General features: G+C 39.6%; 1 protein-coding gene across 3 annotated transcripts in view; it reads right to left on the reverse strand.

The window, feature by feature from the left end:
* Positions 1-18,114, reverse strand: part of EPS15L1 (epidermal growth factor receptor pathway substrate 15 like 1) — a 70,218-nt gene that overhangs the window by 36,654 nt on the left and 15,450 nt on the right. For 2 of the 3 annotated variants that reach the window (XM_024194267.2, XM_024194269.1), the window contains exons 10-16: positions 17,378-17,535; positions 15,272-15,428; positions 12,649-12,711; positions 9,792-9,877; positions 8,937-9,009; positions 8,126-8,287; positions 265-462 (exon numbers count right to left, since the gene is read on the reverse strand). In XM_024194267.2, coding sequence (XP_024050035.1) covers positions 265-462; positions 8,126-8,287; positions 8,937-9,009; positions 9,792-9,877; positions 12,649-12,711; positions 15,272-15,428; positions 17,378-17,535 — 897 coding nt within the window. The remainder of the gene's footprint in view (positions 1-264; positions 463-8,125; positions 8,288-8,936; positions 9,010-9,791; positions 9,878-12,648; positions 12,712-15,271; positions 15,429-17,377; positions 17,536-18,114) is intronic. The other variant, XM_024194268.2, reaches the window with a different exon arrangement.

An 18,114-nucleotide genomic window follows, 5' to 3' on the forward strand; every position in this document is an offset into this window, starting at 1 on the left:
CGGTTTTGTTATTGAAGGGCACAAGAGAGATAGGAGTAATTTTGTGTGAGATTAAAAAAAATATTTTTTTTTTTTTTTTTTTTTTTTTTTTTTTTTTAACATGAACTGGCAATCAAACTACTAGTCTGCAGTCACAAACCCCTATGCAATTATAGGGGTCTATTTTTTTTCTGCAGGATTCACTTTGTAGGTGCAGTTCATCCCTTCCTAAACTACTGGGCTTTAAAAGAGGGAGAAAGATGTGTATAAGACTACAGAGAATACCTGATTAATTTCTTCCTGTGTTGATTTTAAAGATTTAATTATTGTTTCAAGTTGCACTTTTCCTGCTTGGATACTCTGTTCTAGCTGAGTCTCTTCTTGATGGAGACGATTCAGCTCTGCTTTTGCTCTATTCAGATCATCTTCCTGTGATTTTAAATCTGATTCCTGAGACTGAATCTCCATTTTCAATGATGAAATCTGAAAAAAATTGCCATGCAGTGCCAACTTTAGAGTGCAAATTGAAATTAAAGTAACATTATTATTAATTGTGATAATTAATATTTCATTATATTCAAGATAGTTAAGTCCCAGACAGACTGCAAAGAGCTACAAAAGGATCTCTCAAAACTGGGTGACTGGGTAACAAAATGGAAGATTAAATTAAATGTTGATAAATGCAAAGTAATGCACATTGGATCCCAACTATACATATAAAATGATGGGGTCTAAATCATAGGCGCAGACTTCCCCTCTTTCCCCTGGGTGCTCAACACCCTCTCTGCCCCTGGCCCCGCCCCCACTCCACCCCTTCCATTAGGCCCCGCCCCTTCCCCAAAGTCCCTGCCCCAACTCCACCCCCTCCCTGCCAATATTCCAGCTCCTTCCCCAAATCTCTGCCCCGGCCCTGTATCTTCCCTGCCTCCTTCTCCTCTCTCCCCCCCCCAGCGTGCTAATGCTGCCAAACAGCTGTTTGGTGGCGGCTGGGAGGTAGGCGGAGGAGTGGGGACATGGCGCGCTTGGGGCATAGGCGCCGACTCTGTGGGTGCTCTGGGGCTGGAGCACCCACAGGGAAAAATTGGTAGCCCCGCCCCCAGCTCACCTCCGCCTCTTCCGTGAGCGCGCCGCTGCATCCTGCTTCTCCCCCCTCCCTCCCAGTGCTTGTGCCGCCAAACAGCTGATTCGCGCAAGCCTGGGAGGGAGGGGGGAGGAGGAGGAGGAATGCGGCCTGTGCCTCCTTTGCCTGTGACTTTTTTTTTTTAATACATTGAATACATTTATTAAAGTGGTCAGCTTTCAGCAGAACCAAATTTATAAGGGTTATACCAATTTCCTGTTTCTTATGTACCCATATGACCAGTGTGACGGGATCCTCAGGGTGCATCCTGGGAATGTGGGACTGCTGTGCCCCCTTAACTCTCCATGCTGGGCTGTCTCTCACAATACCTTGCTAGTGACAAGCAGCAAACACCTCCAAGCGCTGTTATCACTCAGCACAACTGCATGTGGAGTCCTACACCCAGCTAGATTGCATGAATGTTCCCAGAGCCACTCATGAATCACACAGAATAAGGCACCAGCCAAATCTCCCTAGCTCCCAGCCTTGTTCCTCAGGAATATACAGTCTTGCATTGCTCAAGACGAGCAGTGAAAGTTTATTAATTGGTTCCCCACTTCATCAATGGAAAGTGGATATACACCAGCCTTTGTAAATCTAAGCAGATTTACCAAACACTTCAGGCAAACTCACTGGTAAAGATAAACAGTAAAACAAGTTTATTGATTACAAAAGATAGATTTTAAGTGATTATAAGTGATAAGTCAGAGTTAGTTACCAAAAAAAAAGAAAATATAAGCACGCAGTCTAAACTCTCAACTTTATTAGATTGGGCAACATCTAGATTAAGCAGTTTCTCACCCCACTGGATATTGCAGTTCATAGTACACAGGTTTCACCCTTGAAACCTGGGGCCAGTCTCCTCTGTTGGAGTTTTTAGTCTTCTGAGTGTCCTTGTTGCTTGTGGCGTAGGAGGGGGGAGGAGAAAAGGCCAAGCATGGGGCCACTATGTTCTGTTTTATACCCTTAGTCCATGTGCTTGGAGAACAAAAGTCTAGGCATGTCTGGTGGGCATTGCTGAGTCCCCAGGCAAGGTTGAGCAATGCCCCTGGTGTGGCCTTATGCAGGCGAGTCATTGAATTGTAACTCCTTTGCTGGACAATGGCTGTTGATGGTTGTTTGACACCTGCCCGGGCATTGGTTACTTTCCTTGCTATTGTCTCTGGGGAACTAATATCTGGCCGATTCCCCAACTTACAGCATGATCATAACCTTTCCCCTGATATATTACATGGCGTCTTTTATATGCAATATCACAATTATATAAATGAGGAATATGGGGGCTACAGGGCGCGCTCCCCTGTTGTGTAGAGTGTCACAACCAGTCAAACTGAGTTTCTATAAAAAGACAACATGTTGACTATACTGAAATCATGTTAGAAATGAACAAGCAAACTTAAAATGTTGATCATTATAATAATGCACCTTAAACATTTTCTGTATTGAAACTTTAAAAAGACGCAAAACCAAACTTCCCAGCTTTGAGTCTGGTTCCTCTAAAATTGGCATTTTCACCTCTAACATGAATAATATCTAGTTGGGCAACTTGTAAATATTGACAGAGTCCACAAGACAAGAGGAATATTGTTGCTTAATCCTACTTCCCACTTTTTATTAACTTTTTCCTGTTTGTCAGGCTATTAAAGAAGTTCACTTATCTGTATTTTCATCAGTGCATTAAAAGCCTGTGGCTTTAAGCACTAATATAGAACTGAAACAAATTCTGATGTTTGAAACTACCGACTGAGTCAAATTAATACTTCCTGCAATTTTAAGCTACCAATAAAACAAAGTTACCTAACTGAACAAGAGCACCAGAGCATTATTTATCTTGCTGTATTTCTTTTCTTCTCCATTTATTTATCCATCACAAGTAAAAGAACAACAAAATAGATGTATACGCGCTAACACCTTACAGCAGCACCCAAGAACAATACAAATGACTAGGCAAAGAGTTAAATAAGCTACTAAGATGGAAATAAAGATTACAAGTGACTACCACATCAACTGATGGGAATGTGATAGGGAGGTGTGCACCATGAATCAGTACATCCTTTAGGGTTTTGTTTTTAAACACTGTATCATTAAAAGATCACATGTTCACCTAAAGGACCCTAAACTTTATACATTAATGAGAGTTCATATTCTTTTGGAAGGGTCTCTTCTCCCAGAATATGGAGATAGAGTATGCTGGACTCCTCAGATAGACAGATACTCTATTCAGATATTTCAAAAAAATAATCAATGCAACGTTATCAGCCAAAAATATATTGAATAGGCATATGATGACACTGCCTCAATGGAACAGCCAGCCTGTTTTAAGAAGAGAGAAAACTAATTTTTAAAGCAATTCCTACAGTGCACAGAACAAGGTGGTCACCCCTGGATTATCCACTTCCACAGACTGATGCCATCTCTGTGTTGATGACATCCCAATCCACTTCTCTATCACAATTTATACCCATCACCTGTGCCTTTCTAACATCTCCTCTTGCAGATGGACTGCCACAACTCAAGCTCAACATGGCAAAAACTGATCTTCTCAACTTGTCTGATATTCTTCATTTGTCTACATCTTGGTCACCGCCGTGACTTCTCCTCCTCTTTGGCTCATAAGACCATAAGAACGGCCATATTGGGTCAGACCAAAGGTCCATCCTGCCCAATATCCTGTCTACCGACAGTGACCAATGCCAGGTGCCCCAGAGGGAGTGAACCTAACAGGTAATGATCAAGTGATCTCTCGCCTGCCATCCATCTCCACCCTCTGACAATCAAGAGACTAGGGACCCCATTCCTTACCCATCCTGGCTAATAGCCATTAATGGACTTAACCTCCATGAATTTATCTAGTTCTCTTTTAAACCTTGTTATAGTCCTAGTCTTCACAACCTCCTCAGGCAAGGTGTTCCACAGGTTGACTGTGTGCTGTGTGAAGAAGAACTTCCTTTTATTTGTTTTAAACCTGCTGCCCATTAATTTCATTTGGTGGCCCCTAGTTCTTATATTATGGGAACAAGTAAATAACTTTTCCTTATTCACTTTCTCCACGCCACTCATGATTTTATATACCTCTATCATATCCCCCCTTAGTCTCCTCTTTTCCAAGCTGAAAAGTCCTAGCCTCTTTAATCTCCCCTTTCCAAAACACTAATCATTTTAGTTACCCTTCTCTGAACCTTTTCTAATGCCAGTATATCTTTTTTGAGATGAGGAGACCACATCTGTACGCAGTATTCAAGATGTGGGTGTACCATAGATTTATATAAGGGCCATAAGATATTCTCTGTCTTATTCTCTATCCCTTTTTGAATGATTCCTAACATCCTGTTTGCTTTTTTGACTGCCGCTGCACACTGCGTGGACATCTTCAGAGAACGATCCATGATGACTCCAAGATCTCTTTCCTGATTAGTTGTAGCTAAATTAGCCCCCATCATATTGTATGTATAGTTGGAGTTATTTTTTCCAATGTGCATTTTCCCCCCAGCACCTTGTCTCAGCCACTCACCCTTCAGACTATCCAAAATGCTTCTGCTAAAATATTCATTCTCCGGATCACAGACTAGATCACTCACCACTTTCAGTCTCTTCAATGGCTTCCTCTTGTCTTAGGGCTTGTCTACACAAACATTTAGCTTTCAGCAAGCTGGGGTGTGAAGCTACTCCCACTAGCCTGCCATGAATTAACTGTCCATGGGGACCCTGGGGACCTGTCTTCCAACAGTGGCTAGTGCCAGATACTTCAGAGAGAATGAACAGAACAGGGCTATTACAGTGATCCATACTCTGACATTCAGCCCCACCTGCTGGCAGTCAGAGTTTTAGGGACACCCAGAACATGGAGTTTTGTCCCTGACCATCTTGGCTAACAGCCATTGAGGGACCTAGTTTCCATGCACTGATCTAATTATTTTTTTTAACCCAGTTATACTTTTGGCTTTCACAACACCCCTGGCAACGAGTTCCACAGGTTGATTGTGTGTTATGTGAAGAAGTACTTCCTTATGTTTGTATTCAACCTGCTGCCTATTAATTTCCTTGGGTGCCCCCTGGTTCTTGTATTATGTGAAGGGGTGAATAATACTTTCTTATTCACTTTCTCCACACCATTCATGATTTTAAACACCTCTCCCATATCCTCCCTTTTCCAAGCTGAACATTCCCATATGAGGAGAGATTAAAAAGCTGGAAGCTTCTCCATACCCCTAATCATTTTTGTTTCCCTTCTCTGTACTTTTTCCATTTCTAATATATATTTTTTGAGAAGGGGTGACCAGAATTGCACCCAGTTTTCAAGGTGTGGGCATATCATGGATTTATTAAGTGGCATTATGATATTTTCTGTCTTATTATCTATCCCCTGTGTAATGGTTCCTAACATTCTGTTAGCTCTTTAGTCTGTTGCTTGACATTGAGTGGATGTTTTCAGGGAACTATCCACAATGAATCCAAGATCCCTTTCTTGAGTGGTAACAGCTAATTTAGAACCTATCATTTGAAATGTATAGTTGGGATTATGTTTTCCAATGTGCATTTCTTTGCATTTATCAAAGTTGAATTTACTCTGCCATTTTCTTGCCCAGTCACCCAGTTTAGTGAGATCCCTTTGTCATTCTCTGCAGTCATCTTTGGGCATAACTATCTTGAGAAATTTTGTATCATCTGCAAACTTTGCCATTTCACTGTTTACCCCCTTTTTCCAGATCATTTATGAATATGTTGAACAGCACCGGTCCCAGTACAGATCCCTTCCCTCCCTTTGTTTCCTTCCTATCTTTTAACCAGTTAGTGATCATGAGAGGGCCTTCCCTCTGATTCCAGGATTGCTTACTTTGCTTAAGAGCCTGCAGTGAGGGACCTTGTCAAAGGCTTTCTGAAAATCCAAGCACACTATATCCACTGGATCACCCTTATCCATATGCTTGTTGACAGTGTGACACTGACAGATCAGCTCAAATCAAAACCACAGGCCAATTCACTTGTGTGTGGATATCAAAAAAATGTTAATGTTATTGTCTTCACATACTTGTTACCTGTAGTTTACTATCACATTACATTAAGCATACCTCGTATTTAATTAACCCTAGATCAAAAAGTGTATGTTAGTGAGAATTTACTTGATGTGAAAACTGCATGAAAACTAATGAAAGATTGTTTGGATTGTTGTAACTAAATGCACTGTGCATATCTTTGTAATTGGATTGCCCATCAAACAGGACAGGCACCTTGGAACTGTAAATGAAGAAGCATGCTAACTTCAAAGCATGGATCATTATGTTCAACAATGGGAAATCCACAGACTCAGTCTGCATTTAGTCAACAAAGAAAAAGCCTATGCTATGATGGAGATTGCTTACCAGATTGCTTTCTGGGGGAAACCGCTATAAGAATGGATTAAGGGAATAATCAGGTATCTCTGAACTGCTTTGGATTAAAATGGGATGGAATACTGAACAAGTGGACAGAGATCCCCAGAATTACATTTGGTATGCCTGAGGAACTTTTGGAAATCTAGCAGATTACAACAACTCTGTTAACATTTTGGATTTACAAACTTGGAATCACCTGTTAATGTACTTTACCTGCTTAACCTCTCAATAACTCTCATCCTTTTTTCCTTAGCTAATAAACCTTTAGTTAGTTTACTAGAGAAATTGGCTTCAGCTTTGTTTCTGGTCAGATCCAGAGTACCAATTTGATCTGAGGTAAGTGACCAATTCTTTTGGATTAGGAGTAACCTAATGTGAGGTGATTTTTGGTTTTAATAACCTTTCATCACAAAGTCCAGTTTGTCTGGGTGGCAAGATTGGCAGGAAAGCCTAAGAAGACTGTCTGTGTCTCCATGGTAAGGCTAATATAGTGATCAGGAGTTCACATTTGTTACTGGCTTCATGAAATCTAATAATAGAATATACCACCAGTTTGAGGTGTCTGCCCTGTTTTCTGACAGTCTGACCTGAGTTCGGCACTCGCAGTGGTGAGCCACTTAAGACAGCGTGACAGACGCCCTCTGAAAATTCTAATAGATTGATGAGGCATGACTCTTCTCCAACATATTCCATTCATCTACCTGTCTGAGAATACTGTTTTTTACTATAGTTACAACCAATTTGCTTGGTACTGAAGTTAGGCTTACCAGCCTGTAACTGCCAGGATTGCCTCTGAAGCCTTTTTAAAAAATAGACGGTACATTAACTACCTCCAGTCATCTGGTCCAGAAGCTGATTTAAGCAATAGGTTACATACCACAGTTAGTAGTCCTGCAATTTCATGGTTGAATTCCTTTAGCACTCTTGAGTGAATACTATCTGGGCCTGGCAACTTATTTCTGTTTAATTTATCAATTTAATTAATTTAATTTAATCAAAGCCACCTCTACTGACACCTCAATCTGGGACAGTTCCTCAGATTGGTCGCCTAAAAAGAATGGTTCAGGTGTGGGAATCTCCCTTACATCCTCTGCAGGGAAGACTGATGCAAAGAACTCAATTAGCAGCTCTCATTCCCTTCAACTCCCCCTCCCTTTGCTCCACCCTACCCTTTCTCCTAATCCCTCCCTTTGAACCATTTTCCTCTCTCCTTCTCTTAACTTTTTGTACCTTCTTCCATGCTGCTCCCCTATGTTGGAACTTCAACCCCACACACCTCTTTCGTGCACCAAAAAAGTAACTTCTCTTTACTGTATCCCTCCTCAAAACATATTTCTCTCCTGAAACACTGGTGTGATCATCTTTCATAAACATTGCCACTACCTGTACCACTGCCCAATGATGGTAGCTCCTGTGGAGAGGGACCATGCTTTTCACGTACTGTATGGTGCTCAATAAATATTCATGACTGTTAGAAAAGCTATTCAAGTTAATAAAGCCCTTTTCTGCACCTGTGTATATTTGTATAGTATAGGCGATTAAGAGCAACATTAGCAGGCAAAACAAGAGTTATTTACTATATTGATAAACTGTTTTTTCCCCCCAATAAAAGATGCAATATGCATGATCACCTCCAGAATTAACACACACTCACCATCTGTGTTTCTTCCTCGCATTTCTGCCTCACATCATTTAGCATATCTTTCAGTTTGGCTTTCTGCTGGTCCATTTCATCTAGGCGGTCTTGAGCATCTTGTTTCTGAGCTTCCAGCTCTTGCAAGTTACTTGTTTCTCTGTCTAAATCATTTTGCAGTTCCTGAAAAAAGTTCCACAACATTATAGACTACACTTAACCGATGTCTTGTGACAAGCGGTTAAGCTTAAAGAGACATACTGAAGTAGGCAAACCCCAAATTCAACCTGCCTGTGTTGCCTATAGAATTTCCCCCATTCAAAGGTTTCAGTGCTTTTTGTAAACAGATTAAAAAAAAAAAAAACAAAAAAAAACCTGCCAGCTCTTCAGCACTCATGAGTAATCTACTATAAGAAATCAATGTCCATGCGATGGGAGAAGAGTCTCAGAAGACAAGGATTTCAGCTATTCTAAGCCTATTGTAAATGATTTTTAGAACATGAATTTCAGAATTTAGATGGGATACCTTCACAAAGTTATTTAAACAGTATTAATGAAGCATTAACAAAGAGAAACATTTTCTATTATATTCTATACTATCTGCATTTTACACTAACCAGCATCAAAACAAAATATTTTCTACAGTGCACAGAAAAATGAAATCATTGCTATAAGTTATTCCCCCAGTGCCAGAATAAATATACCCAGATGAATTCATAAAGGAAGTAGGGGGGGGGGGGACACAAAAAAAACAAAAAACTGTTCAAAACATGGATGGTGCTTCCTGTAGAATTTTAAAGAAATGTCATTAATAATAATCCAGAGTTTTTACCTGAACTTCATTGGTTTTCTGTCTAATTGAGTCCTCCTTTTCTCTAATGTCCTGCTCTAGTGAATACTTTTCTCTGTAGGGAAAACATTCACATGACTGATACAATTAAAATAAGACAATATTTTACAAAAAGTCAATTAAATGTTCTTTTGTAAACAATGCACAGATGGAAAAGCAATCCTACATTTGTGTCATACTTTCAAGAAGTAATTAAGAAATATGCTTTTTCATATTTAAAGACTGATTTGCCCCACAATCAGTCTTCTCATTTTATGCACTAGGCTCCAAGTAACCTTCTAGGCACTGCTCCTGATCTCAGTGTAATCAGTGGGAGTTATTATTAACTTCAAAGACAGCCAGATAAGGCTCCTGAACTGTAGCATTCAAGAGACAATATAGGACCAATGGAAGTAATGATCACCAGTAACCAAAGGGAAGTAATACTGAAACTGTTCTACTAATCAAGGATTCAACTGTTCCATTTCAATGAAAAGGAAGGTTTTAGTTTGTGCAAAATTTATTTTACTTACCTCAGAGTGACATTTCAGAATGAACTACTCTGGCTATAAATAAAAAAATACAGTGAACAATTGGGTTCAACTATATAAAAGGTGATGGGATCCTATTTTTGATCGTACCATATAAACACACACACGCTTTTTTTAAAAAACAAGAATCTATGGAACCAATAAATGTACTGCTCCCTAATGAACTAGACTAAGAAAGGTTTCCTCTTTTTTGGAGGGCACAGCGGTTAGAAACTGTTATGCAATTTGTTAAGAGCCATCATTAGTGAGGAAAATCCTCCATTTCACAGGTTCAGAATTCTTAACTTTAACAGTACACTATATTTACCTCTGCAGATGTGCAATCTCTTGACTAATATCATCGAGTTCTTTCACGCCTGTAAATTCTCCTGATCCGACAGAACTTGAACTATCCTGTAAGAAATCAAAATATTCCATTATAAAGCAAGCCAAAATGAAGAACAGGAACGTATTCTGGGCAAAGATTGAAGACACAGGATCCACCCCTCACTTTACACTTGGCCAATGTACATGGCAGAGGGGCATTGCTGGCACATGATGGCATATATCACATTGGTAGATGTGCAGGTGAACGAGCCCCTGATGGTGTGACTGATGTGATTAGTTCCTATGATGGTGTCCCTTAAACAGATATGTGGACAGGGTAGGCACCGGAGTTTGTTGCAGGGTTTGGTTCCTAGGTTGGTGTTTTTGTTGTGTGGTGTGTAGTTGCTGGTGAGTATTTGCTTCAGGTTGGGGGGGGGGGTGTCTGTAAGTGAGGACTGGCCTGTTCCCCAAGGTCTGTGAGAGGGAGAGATCGTCCTTCAGGATAGGTTGTAGATCCCTGATGATGCGCTGGAGATGCCACTAGCCGTCACCTACAGTCCCCAACTAAAACCTCTCCAGCGCATCATCAAGGATCTACAGTCCTCGCTTACAGACAGCCCCCGCCCCCGCAACCTGAAGCAAATACTCACCAGCAACTACACACCAAACAACAAAAACACCAACCCAGGAACCAAATCCTGCAACAAACCCCGGAGCCTACTCTGTCCACATATCTATTCAAGGGACACCATCATAGGATCTAACCACATCAGCCACACCATCAGGGGCTCGTTTACCTGCACATCTACCAATGTGATATATGCCATCATGTGCCAGCAATGCCCCTCTGCCATGTACATTGGCCAAACCGGACAGTCTCTACACAAAAGAATAAATGGACACAAATCTGACATCAGGAATCATAACATTCAAAAACCAGTAGGAGAACACTTCAATCTCCCTGGTCAGTCAATAACAGACCTAAAAGTAGCAATTCTTCAACAAAAAAACTTCAAAAACAGACTCCAACGTGAAACTGCAGACCTGGAATTAATTTGCAAACTGGACACCATCACATTAGGCCTGAATAAAGACTGGGAGTGGTTGGGTCATTACAAAACCTAAACCTGATTTCCCCAATACAAATTTCCCCCTACTGTTACTCACACCTTCTTGTCAACTGTCTGAAATGGGCCACTCTCATTACCACTTCAAAAGTTATTTTTCCTCCTTTGGTATCCTGCTGTCAATTGAATTAGACTGACCTCATACTTGGTAAGACAACTCACATCTTTTCATGTATTTATACCTGCTCCTGTATTTTCCACTCCATGTATCTGATGAAGTGGGTTCTAGCCCACAAAAGCTTATGCCCAAATAAAATTGTTAGTCTCTAAGGTGCCACAAGGTGCACAAGGTTGTTTTTGCTGATACAGACTAACACAGTTCCCACTCTGAAACCTGTAGAAGCTATAGTGACAGGCATTCATCACCAAACACAGAGTATACTGGAAGTTAAGGGGCCAGATTCAAAGGTTCTCTTTCACTTCTTAAGCAGGGAAATACTCATTAAATGATCACTGAGGAAGGACCTCAAGATTTGGCCTTAAGTGTAATTAAAATCAGCATTTCTATTCCCCTGAAAAGTGACAGTATTTGAGAGAGAACTGTAAACCGAATCCTCTCAGCTTTCATTGTCTGTTTGACAATCAGGACATCTACAGTATTTAACTATATTTTTAAACAATACACTGCAAAAGGCTTCTTACTATTATGATGAGAAAAATGGGCTTTTTTTCTTGTTAAGCACAAAATATGCGTTTTTTTTAGCAGAAACTAGCAACTCAGAATGAAGGAATAGGGGACCTGAGTTCCCAACTTACATGATTTAACATCTTAAGACCCTACTTTGGGAAGATGAGGGATCCTTTGGCTTGTATGTTTAGTTGGGGTCAGGTAAGCATAAGGAAAACCTAGATACTAATTCTTAGATTTACTAGACAACAGCTCCCTGTTCTCTAACACTACTCATATTTTATAAGTACAAACAATCACCAGAAACAGAATATGCCTTCCAACTTGCTTGCAAATATATAGTTAAAAATATGAGCCGCCATGTTAGTCTCTTAGGGTATGTCTACACAGCGCGACAGCGCTTTAACGTGGCTGTGTAGTTGCGCTCCAGTGCTGGGAGAGAGCTCTCCCAGCGCTGTAATAAAACCACCTCTGAGAGGGGAATAGCTCCCAGCACTGGAGTATTATCTACACTGCCACTTTACTGCGCTGAAACTTGCATCGCTCGGGGTGTTTTTTCACACCCTTGAGCGAAGAAAGTTTCGGCGCTGTAAGTGGCAGTGTAGACAAGGCCTTAGACAAATACAGCCCACTAATCAACATGAACAAAAAGTTAATAAACTACACTCAGATAAGGTGCCATTTTTTTCATCAGATAAGGTGCCTTTTTTTATGCCACATTTAACTATAAACATAGTAAATCAAAAATATGAAGCAATGAATTAAAGAATGAGTGGGAAGTTTAAGGATCTTGCACCAGGGTATATTTATTGGCAGCAATTTAATGTAAGTTACAGACCTAGTAATTTAATATGCCAACATTGAGCTACCTGTCAAAACAAGTGCTTGAAAAATTAATGGATCTCAGATTGTTGAAGGAGCTCGTACCACCGGCTAAACAGCCAGAAGTGGCAGGCTCACATTGTAATGACATCACCACACTGTTAGGTGTCATAGGACACTAGTGCTGAAGAAATGGGGAAAGACACAGAAATAAAGAACTCAAAGTTACAACTGGACTATACAAACAAATTTGCATTCTTTGGGGTGTTCCAATTACTCACACGACGCATTTCTGTTAGCGCTGAGATCTCAGTTCCTACAGGGGTCAAGTAACCTGACAGAGTCTACAGAGAAAGGATATAGGAGAAATAGAAGAGCTTCAGAGAATGGCAACAAAAATGGTCACAGGCCTGGAAAGATTTCCATTTGGGGAGAGAATGAAAAGATTAAGACTATTTCATTTAGAGACAAAATTATAAGAAGTGATATGACAAGTGCATTGTATGCATTGGAGAAGGGCAATGTGAGTGTCAAGGAGGCCCATAGATGAAGGGTGAAATACATTTGAAATAGATAAAAGGAAATTCTCCCCCTACAATCCCGGAAACACACAATGAATGCTTTGACCACCTGTAGAACTCACTGCTACAAGCTATTGAGGTAAAATGCATAGTAGGAGTTAGAAAAGAATTAGACATTTATGTGACTAATGTAGAGTATTATTAATACAGCTAATTACACTAATATTAAAAAGGTATATGGGTTACCCTCATGCTTCAGGGAATAAACCGTTAATTGCCAGGAATTAGGAAGTCATTTCCCCCATTACGAGGATTTTATACTTTCAAGGGAAGCATCTAGTACTGCCACAGTCAGAGACAGGACACCAGACTAACTCAATCATTGATCTGATCTGCTTTGGCAATTCCTATGTTAATTTTCATTGTCTTGCCAGGTCCATCTATTTCATATCGCTTCTAATGTCAACTTCTCAATTTCCCTTATTTTCTTTAGTGATCTTCTAATTTCTTAAGACAAGACTTAACATTTTTCTGGTTTCTTCATCCCAGCTGTTTCTATGAGTTTTCTGTTAATCTTGTAGGACTTCTTCCTTTGTGGCATCTGTGCAAAATTCTTAATCTCAGACTTCATTCAGAGCTATAATTCACTTTTAGATTATTAGCTCTACAAGACCTTCAGATTCAGTATTCACTCCTCTTTTCTAAATTTGCTGAGTTTTTCCCCTTTCTCTCTCACTCAGCACAGCCACTTCCTACATTTCAGGTCAACTCATTAGGAAGTCTATCTCATTCAAACCAGTTAAAAAAGGGAAAGGTTTTCTAATAAATAAATATTTAAAAAAGAAATCTTAACTATTATGATGTAAGATGAGCATGCAGACAGAAAAATATACCCTATTTCAGAGCTCTTCTGTTTAGCTGTACTATAATGTAAAAAAGTGAGCTACTATCTGTTTATTTGATGCCTAGTCATTCATTAATGATTTCCTAGAGATGTGTGTCAGTCATATCTTCCTGACATCTTGTCCTCCTATAGCGTCTGCGATGCTGACCTCTCCTCATACACCAAGAAAGATCCAGAGAAGTAGGAGGATCTCTTCTGGGGTCCTTCTCTCATTTCCCATTTTCTGTAGGACTCCCAGAAGCAATGTTGACTCTACGTTTTGTTTTTTTAACTGAACAAGCTACCACCTCCATGAAGCACTATATTTTTGGCCTCGGGCAAGCTTATATTTTTTTTATTTTTAAAGTGAGTAGTGTGTATGGGGGTGGGTGGGTGGAATTATGTTTGTGTGAGTATGTATGTATGTAAAGGTGTGTTGGGGCAGTGAAGGGTGTGTCCAAATCATGCCACTTCTTCCTCCACAATGTCTACAAGATATACTCTTTCCTCTCTGTCCTGACAGAAGAACCTTTGCCCTTGTCTACTTGCTTGACTGTGTATTTCATTTTGCTCCTGCTCCCACTCCCTCTCCCCTTCTTCCTTCTTGTTACCCGGTTTATCAGAGTCTTCAAAGTTTATCAAAGAAAGGCCAGAAATCCTAAAATGTTTTCTGAAGTAAACAAAAATATTAAATTACTTAAATAAGAACATTGTCCAGTTCATAACAGTTAATCATCTGTTTGTAGAAGATATAGCTGACACAGAAGTCAAACACTAAAAATTTTAAAAGCACCTAAGTGATTTAGGGACCTACATCCTATTTCCAAAAGTGACTTGGGCACTTAGCAGCTTAAGTCTCAAGTTTCAATTACACTTAAGCACCTAAGTCACGTTTGAAAATATTACTCATTATCTATCTAATAGTACAAGGATCAATGGCAACAACAGTGAATGAAAAGTGTAAGCTTGGAAATAAGGTTAAGAGAGAAAGGGAGAGAGATACTTTACTAAGAGCAACTCCCATTCACTCACCTGAACTTGCTAAGTATGGCAGAGTTCTAGTCTAACCTATCATCATCATGCTGGAAAAGTTTTTCTTTAACGTGAGAATGATTGATAAATAAGACAAAATATCACCACCACTTTTGTGATGAAAGATATATTTTTTAATAAAAAATTTAAACTGGAATTTTTCCAGGCACAAGGTAGGATTCCCTCCGGTAATTGTGAAACTGGTCTCATATTTTTGAAAGCTACCAAGGTAACGGACAACTCATTTAATATGATTTTTTGCAATTTATAACCAATTCATGAAGCATTTTTTGAAATCTGAAACTCAGTTATAAACAGAAGATAGACAAACATTCTTGTAAGTTAAAGATTCAACAATTCAATGGGTACAAAATATAAATAAAAAATTAACAGCTCTCAAAGCTAGTTACTTTCAAATCACATATTGGTCCAGTAGAGCAATATATTTATTAATAACCAATTACTTACTTGTATGGGAGTATTCCTCTCTGCAGGAGGGATCATATCTGGGGACAACACCTGCGGAGGATCAATCCCTTTACTGACCTTCTGTTGAATGAAATACATGGCTAGTGCAAACTGATCTTTGCTTAGCTTTCCCATCTGTCTTGTGTCTGCCAATGCCCTGTTAGAAATTGGTTATTCTTATTGTAAGTCAAAATGTGTTATAAACCAAACAACTATTATTATTACAATGAAATCTGAGATACAAATACATATAATTTTATTGTTGTTTTGGCCTCATCAGAGCCCATTTCCTCACTGGAAAAGTTCTACATGCTGAGCTATGAATGTTTTATTAGATGAACTTAACTGAATGAAACATCATCGTTTTCTTGGAAAAATGCCTTTGACTTTTTAGCCAGTTGAGTGATAGGACTGCTAAAATGTTTCCCATTCATGGAATAGTCTATATAATATGAGTACTGATTGCAAGTTATGCCACTATTACAGAGACATGATAAGGAGGGGTATGTTTTCAAAGTTTCATAGATCTCTCCAATGCCTTCCAAGTAGAATCATAGTATCATTGAAATGTAGAATTGGAAGGGACCTTGAAAGGTCATCTAGTCCAGTCCCCTGCCTTCACAGCAGGACCAAGTACTGTCCCTGACAGATTGTTTTTCCCCAGATCCCTAAATGGCCCCCTCAACGATTGAACTCACAACCCTGGGTTTAGCAGGCCAATGCTCAAACCACTGAGCTATCCCTCAGGGTGTTTGTCTAACCAGTTCTTAAAAACCTCCAATAACAGAGAGTTCATAACTCCCTGGATAATTTGCTCAAGCGCTTAACTACTTTACAGTTAGGAAGTTTTTCCTAATGTCTAACCTAAATCTCTTTTGCTGCAATTTAAGCTCATTGCTTCTTGTCCTGTCCTCCGTGGTTAAGAACAATTTATCACCCTCCTCTTATAACAACCTTTTATACGTGAAGACTGTTATGTCCTTCCCTCAATCTTCTCTTTTCCAGACTAAACAAACCCAATTTTTTCAATCTTTTCTTGTACATCATGTTTTCTAAACCTTTAATAATTTTTGTTGCTCTCCTCTGGACTTTCTCCAATCTGTCCACATCCTTCCCAAAGTGTGGTTTTCAGAACTGGACACAATACTCCAGTTGATCCCTTATCAATGCTAAGTAGCGTGGAAGAATTACTTCTCATGTCTTGCTTATAACACTCCTAATACATCTCAGAATGACTTTTGCTCTTTTTTGCACCAGTATTTCATTGTTGACTCATATTAGTTTGTGACCCACTATAACCCCACATCTTTTTCTACAGTACTCCTTCCCAGCCAGTCATTTCCCATTTTGTATTTGTGCAGTTGATTATTCCTTCCTAAGTGTAGTAGTTTCCATTTCTCCTTACTGAATTCATCCTATTTAATTCAGACCATTTATCCAGTTTGTTAAAATCATTTTTAATTCTAATCCTGTCTTCCAAAGCATCTGGAACCCCATCCCAGCTTGGTATTGTTCACAAATTTAACAAGTGTACTCTCTTTGCCATTATCCAAATCCTTTATGAAGAGAATGAATAGAACTGGACACAGGACAGATCCCTCTGGGACCCTACTCAATATGCCCTTCCAGCTTGATTGTGAACCATTGATAACTACTCAGAGTATGGTTTTCCAGCCACTTGTGCACCCACCTTATAGTAGGTTCATCCAAGCTACATTTCTCTAGTTTGTTTATGAGAAGGTTATGTGAGATAGTATCAAAAGCCTTACTAAAGTCAAGATATATCACATCTGATTCCCCCATCCATAAGGCTTGTTACCCCATCAAATAAACAGCTTTAATCTGAACATGAGAGGAAGGGAAGAACATTGATTTGGTTGTTCTCCTTGAGAGAATTTATCCTTACTTATAAATGTATGCAATGTTGTTGAGATAGTATGGTAAAAGAAGCCCTACAGCTATGAAGAAGAATAGCAGTGGCAGTCAACAAGGGAATTGCTAGTATCACATTTCTGGATGAAAAATGCTATTTCCTCGAGTCAACTAGCTGAAAAAAAAAAAAATCAAACCAAAGCAAAATCAAAACAACTAATGATGAAGTCTTACCATATATGTGCTAGAAGATTCTGAGACAGGCCTGAGTGTATAAAAATATCCTTCACTTCTTGGCCGCTCACATAGCCATCCATGTCCATATCAGTTTTTAAGAAAATTTCATCGTATCGCACCTTATCAGTCATTGGTACCACCCAATTCACAGATGGCTGAAAAACAAAAAGGTTTTGTTACGTTAGCCAAAACCAAATACAACCTTTATTAATACACTGAGGGCTCACCTGTGCATAATGCTGAGTACCCTCAACGTCAACAGAAATTGAGGGGTGCACAACATATTGTAGGATCAAGCCTATAAACAGTCCCCTGACATTTTCCTTCCCTTCAGTAATGTATCAAGATTAATACTGTATGTGAGCATCTCACAAATACTGAGAAACAGAATGTTCATAAACTGGGTACATTCTTCCTACTTATATACAGACTTACTAACACCCCAGACTGGTGTGCTTATTGACATTGCTCTGCACTGCAACTCAGGAGATCCATACTGGAGTCCTGGGCGCGGATTCATCCCTACACTGCTGCTAGGGCTGATGCAGGGACAAGCTCCCTCTCTTGTGAGCCCAAGCTACTGATCATGCCACTAAGATTCGTGCTAAAAGAGAATTCACCCTTTAACATTCAGCTCTCCCCACATCCTGTGACATCATTTGTTTTCAAAACATAAAATACTTTCTCTCAAAAAAGTGCTTTCCTTGGGAAGAAAAGTGATCCAGCAAAAAGTC

This window comes from Terrapene carolina, unplaced genomic scaffold (assembly GCF_002925995.2).
Source record: "Terrapene carolina triunguis isolate 2854851 unplaced genomic scaffold, T_m_triunguis-2.0 Scaffold194, whole genome shotgun sequence".
NCBI lineage: Eukaryota > Metazoa > Chordata > Testudines > Emydidae > Terrapene > Terrapene triunguis.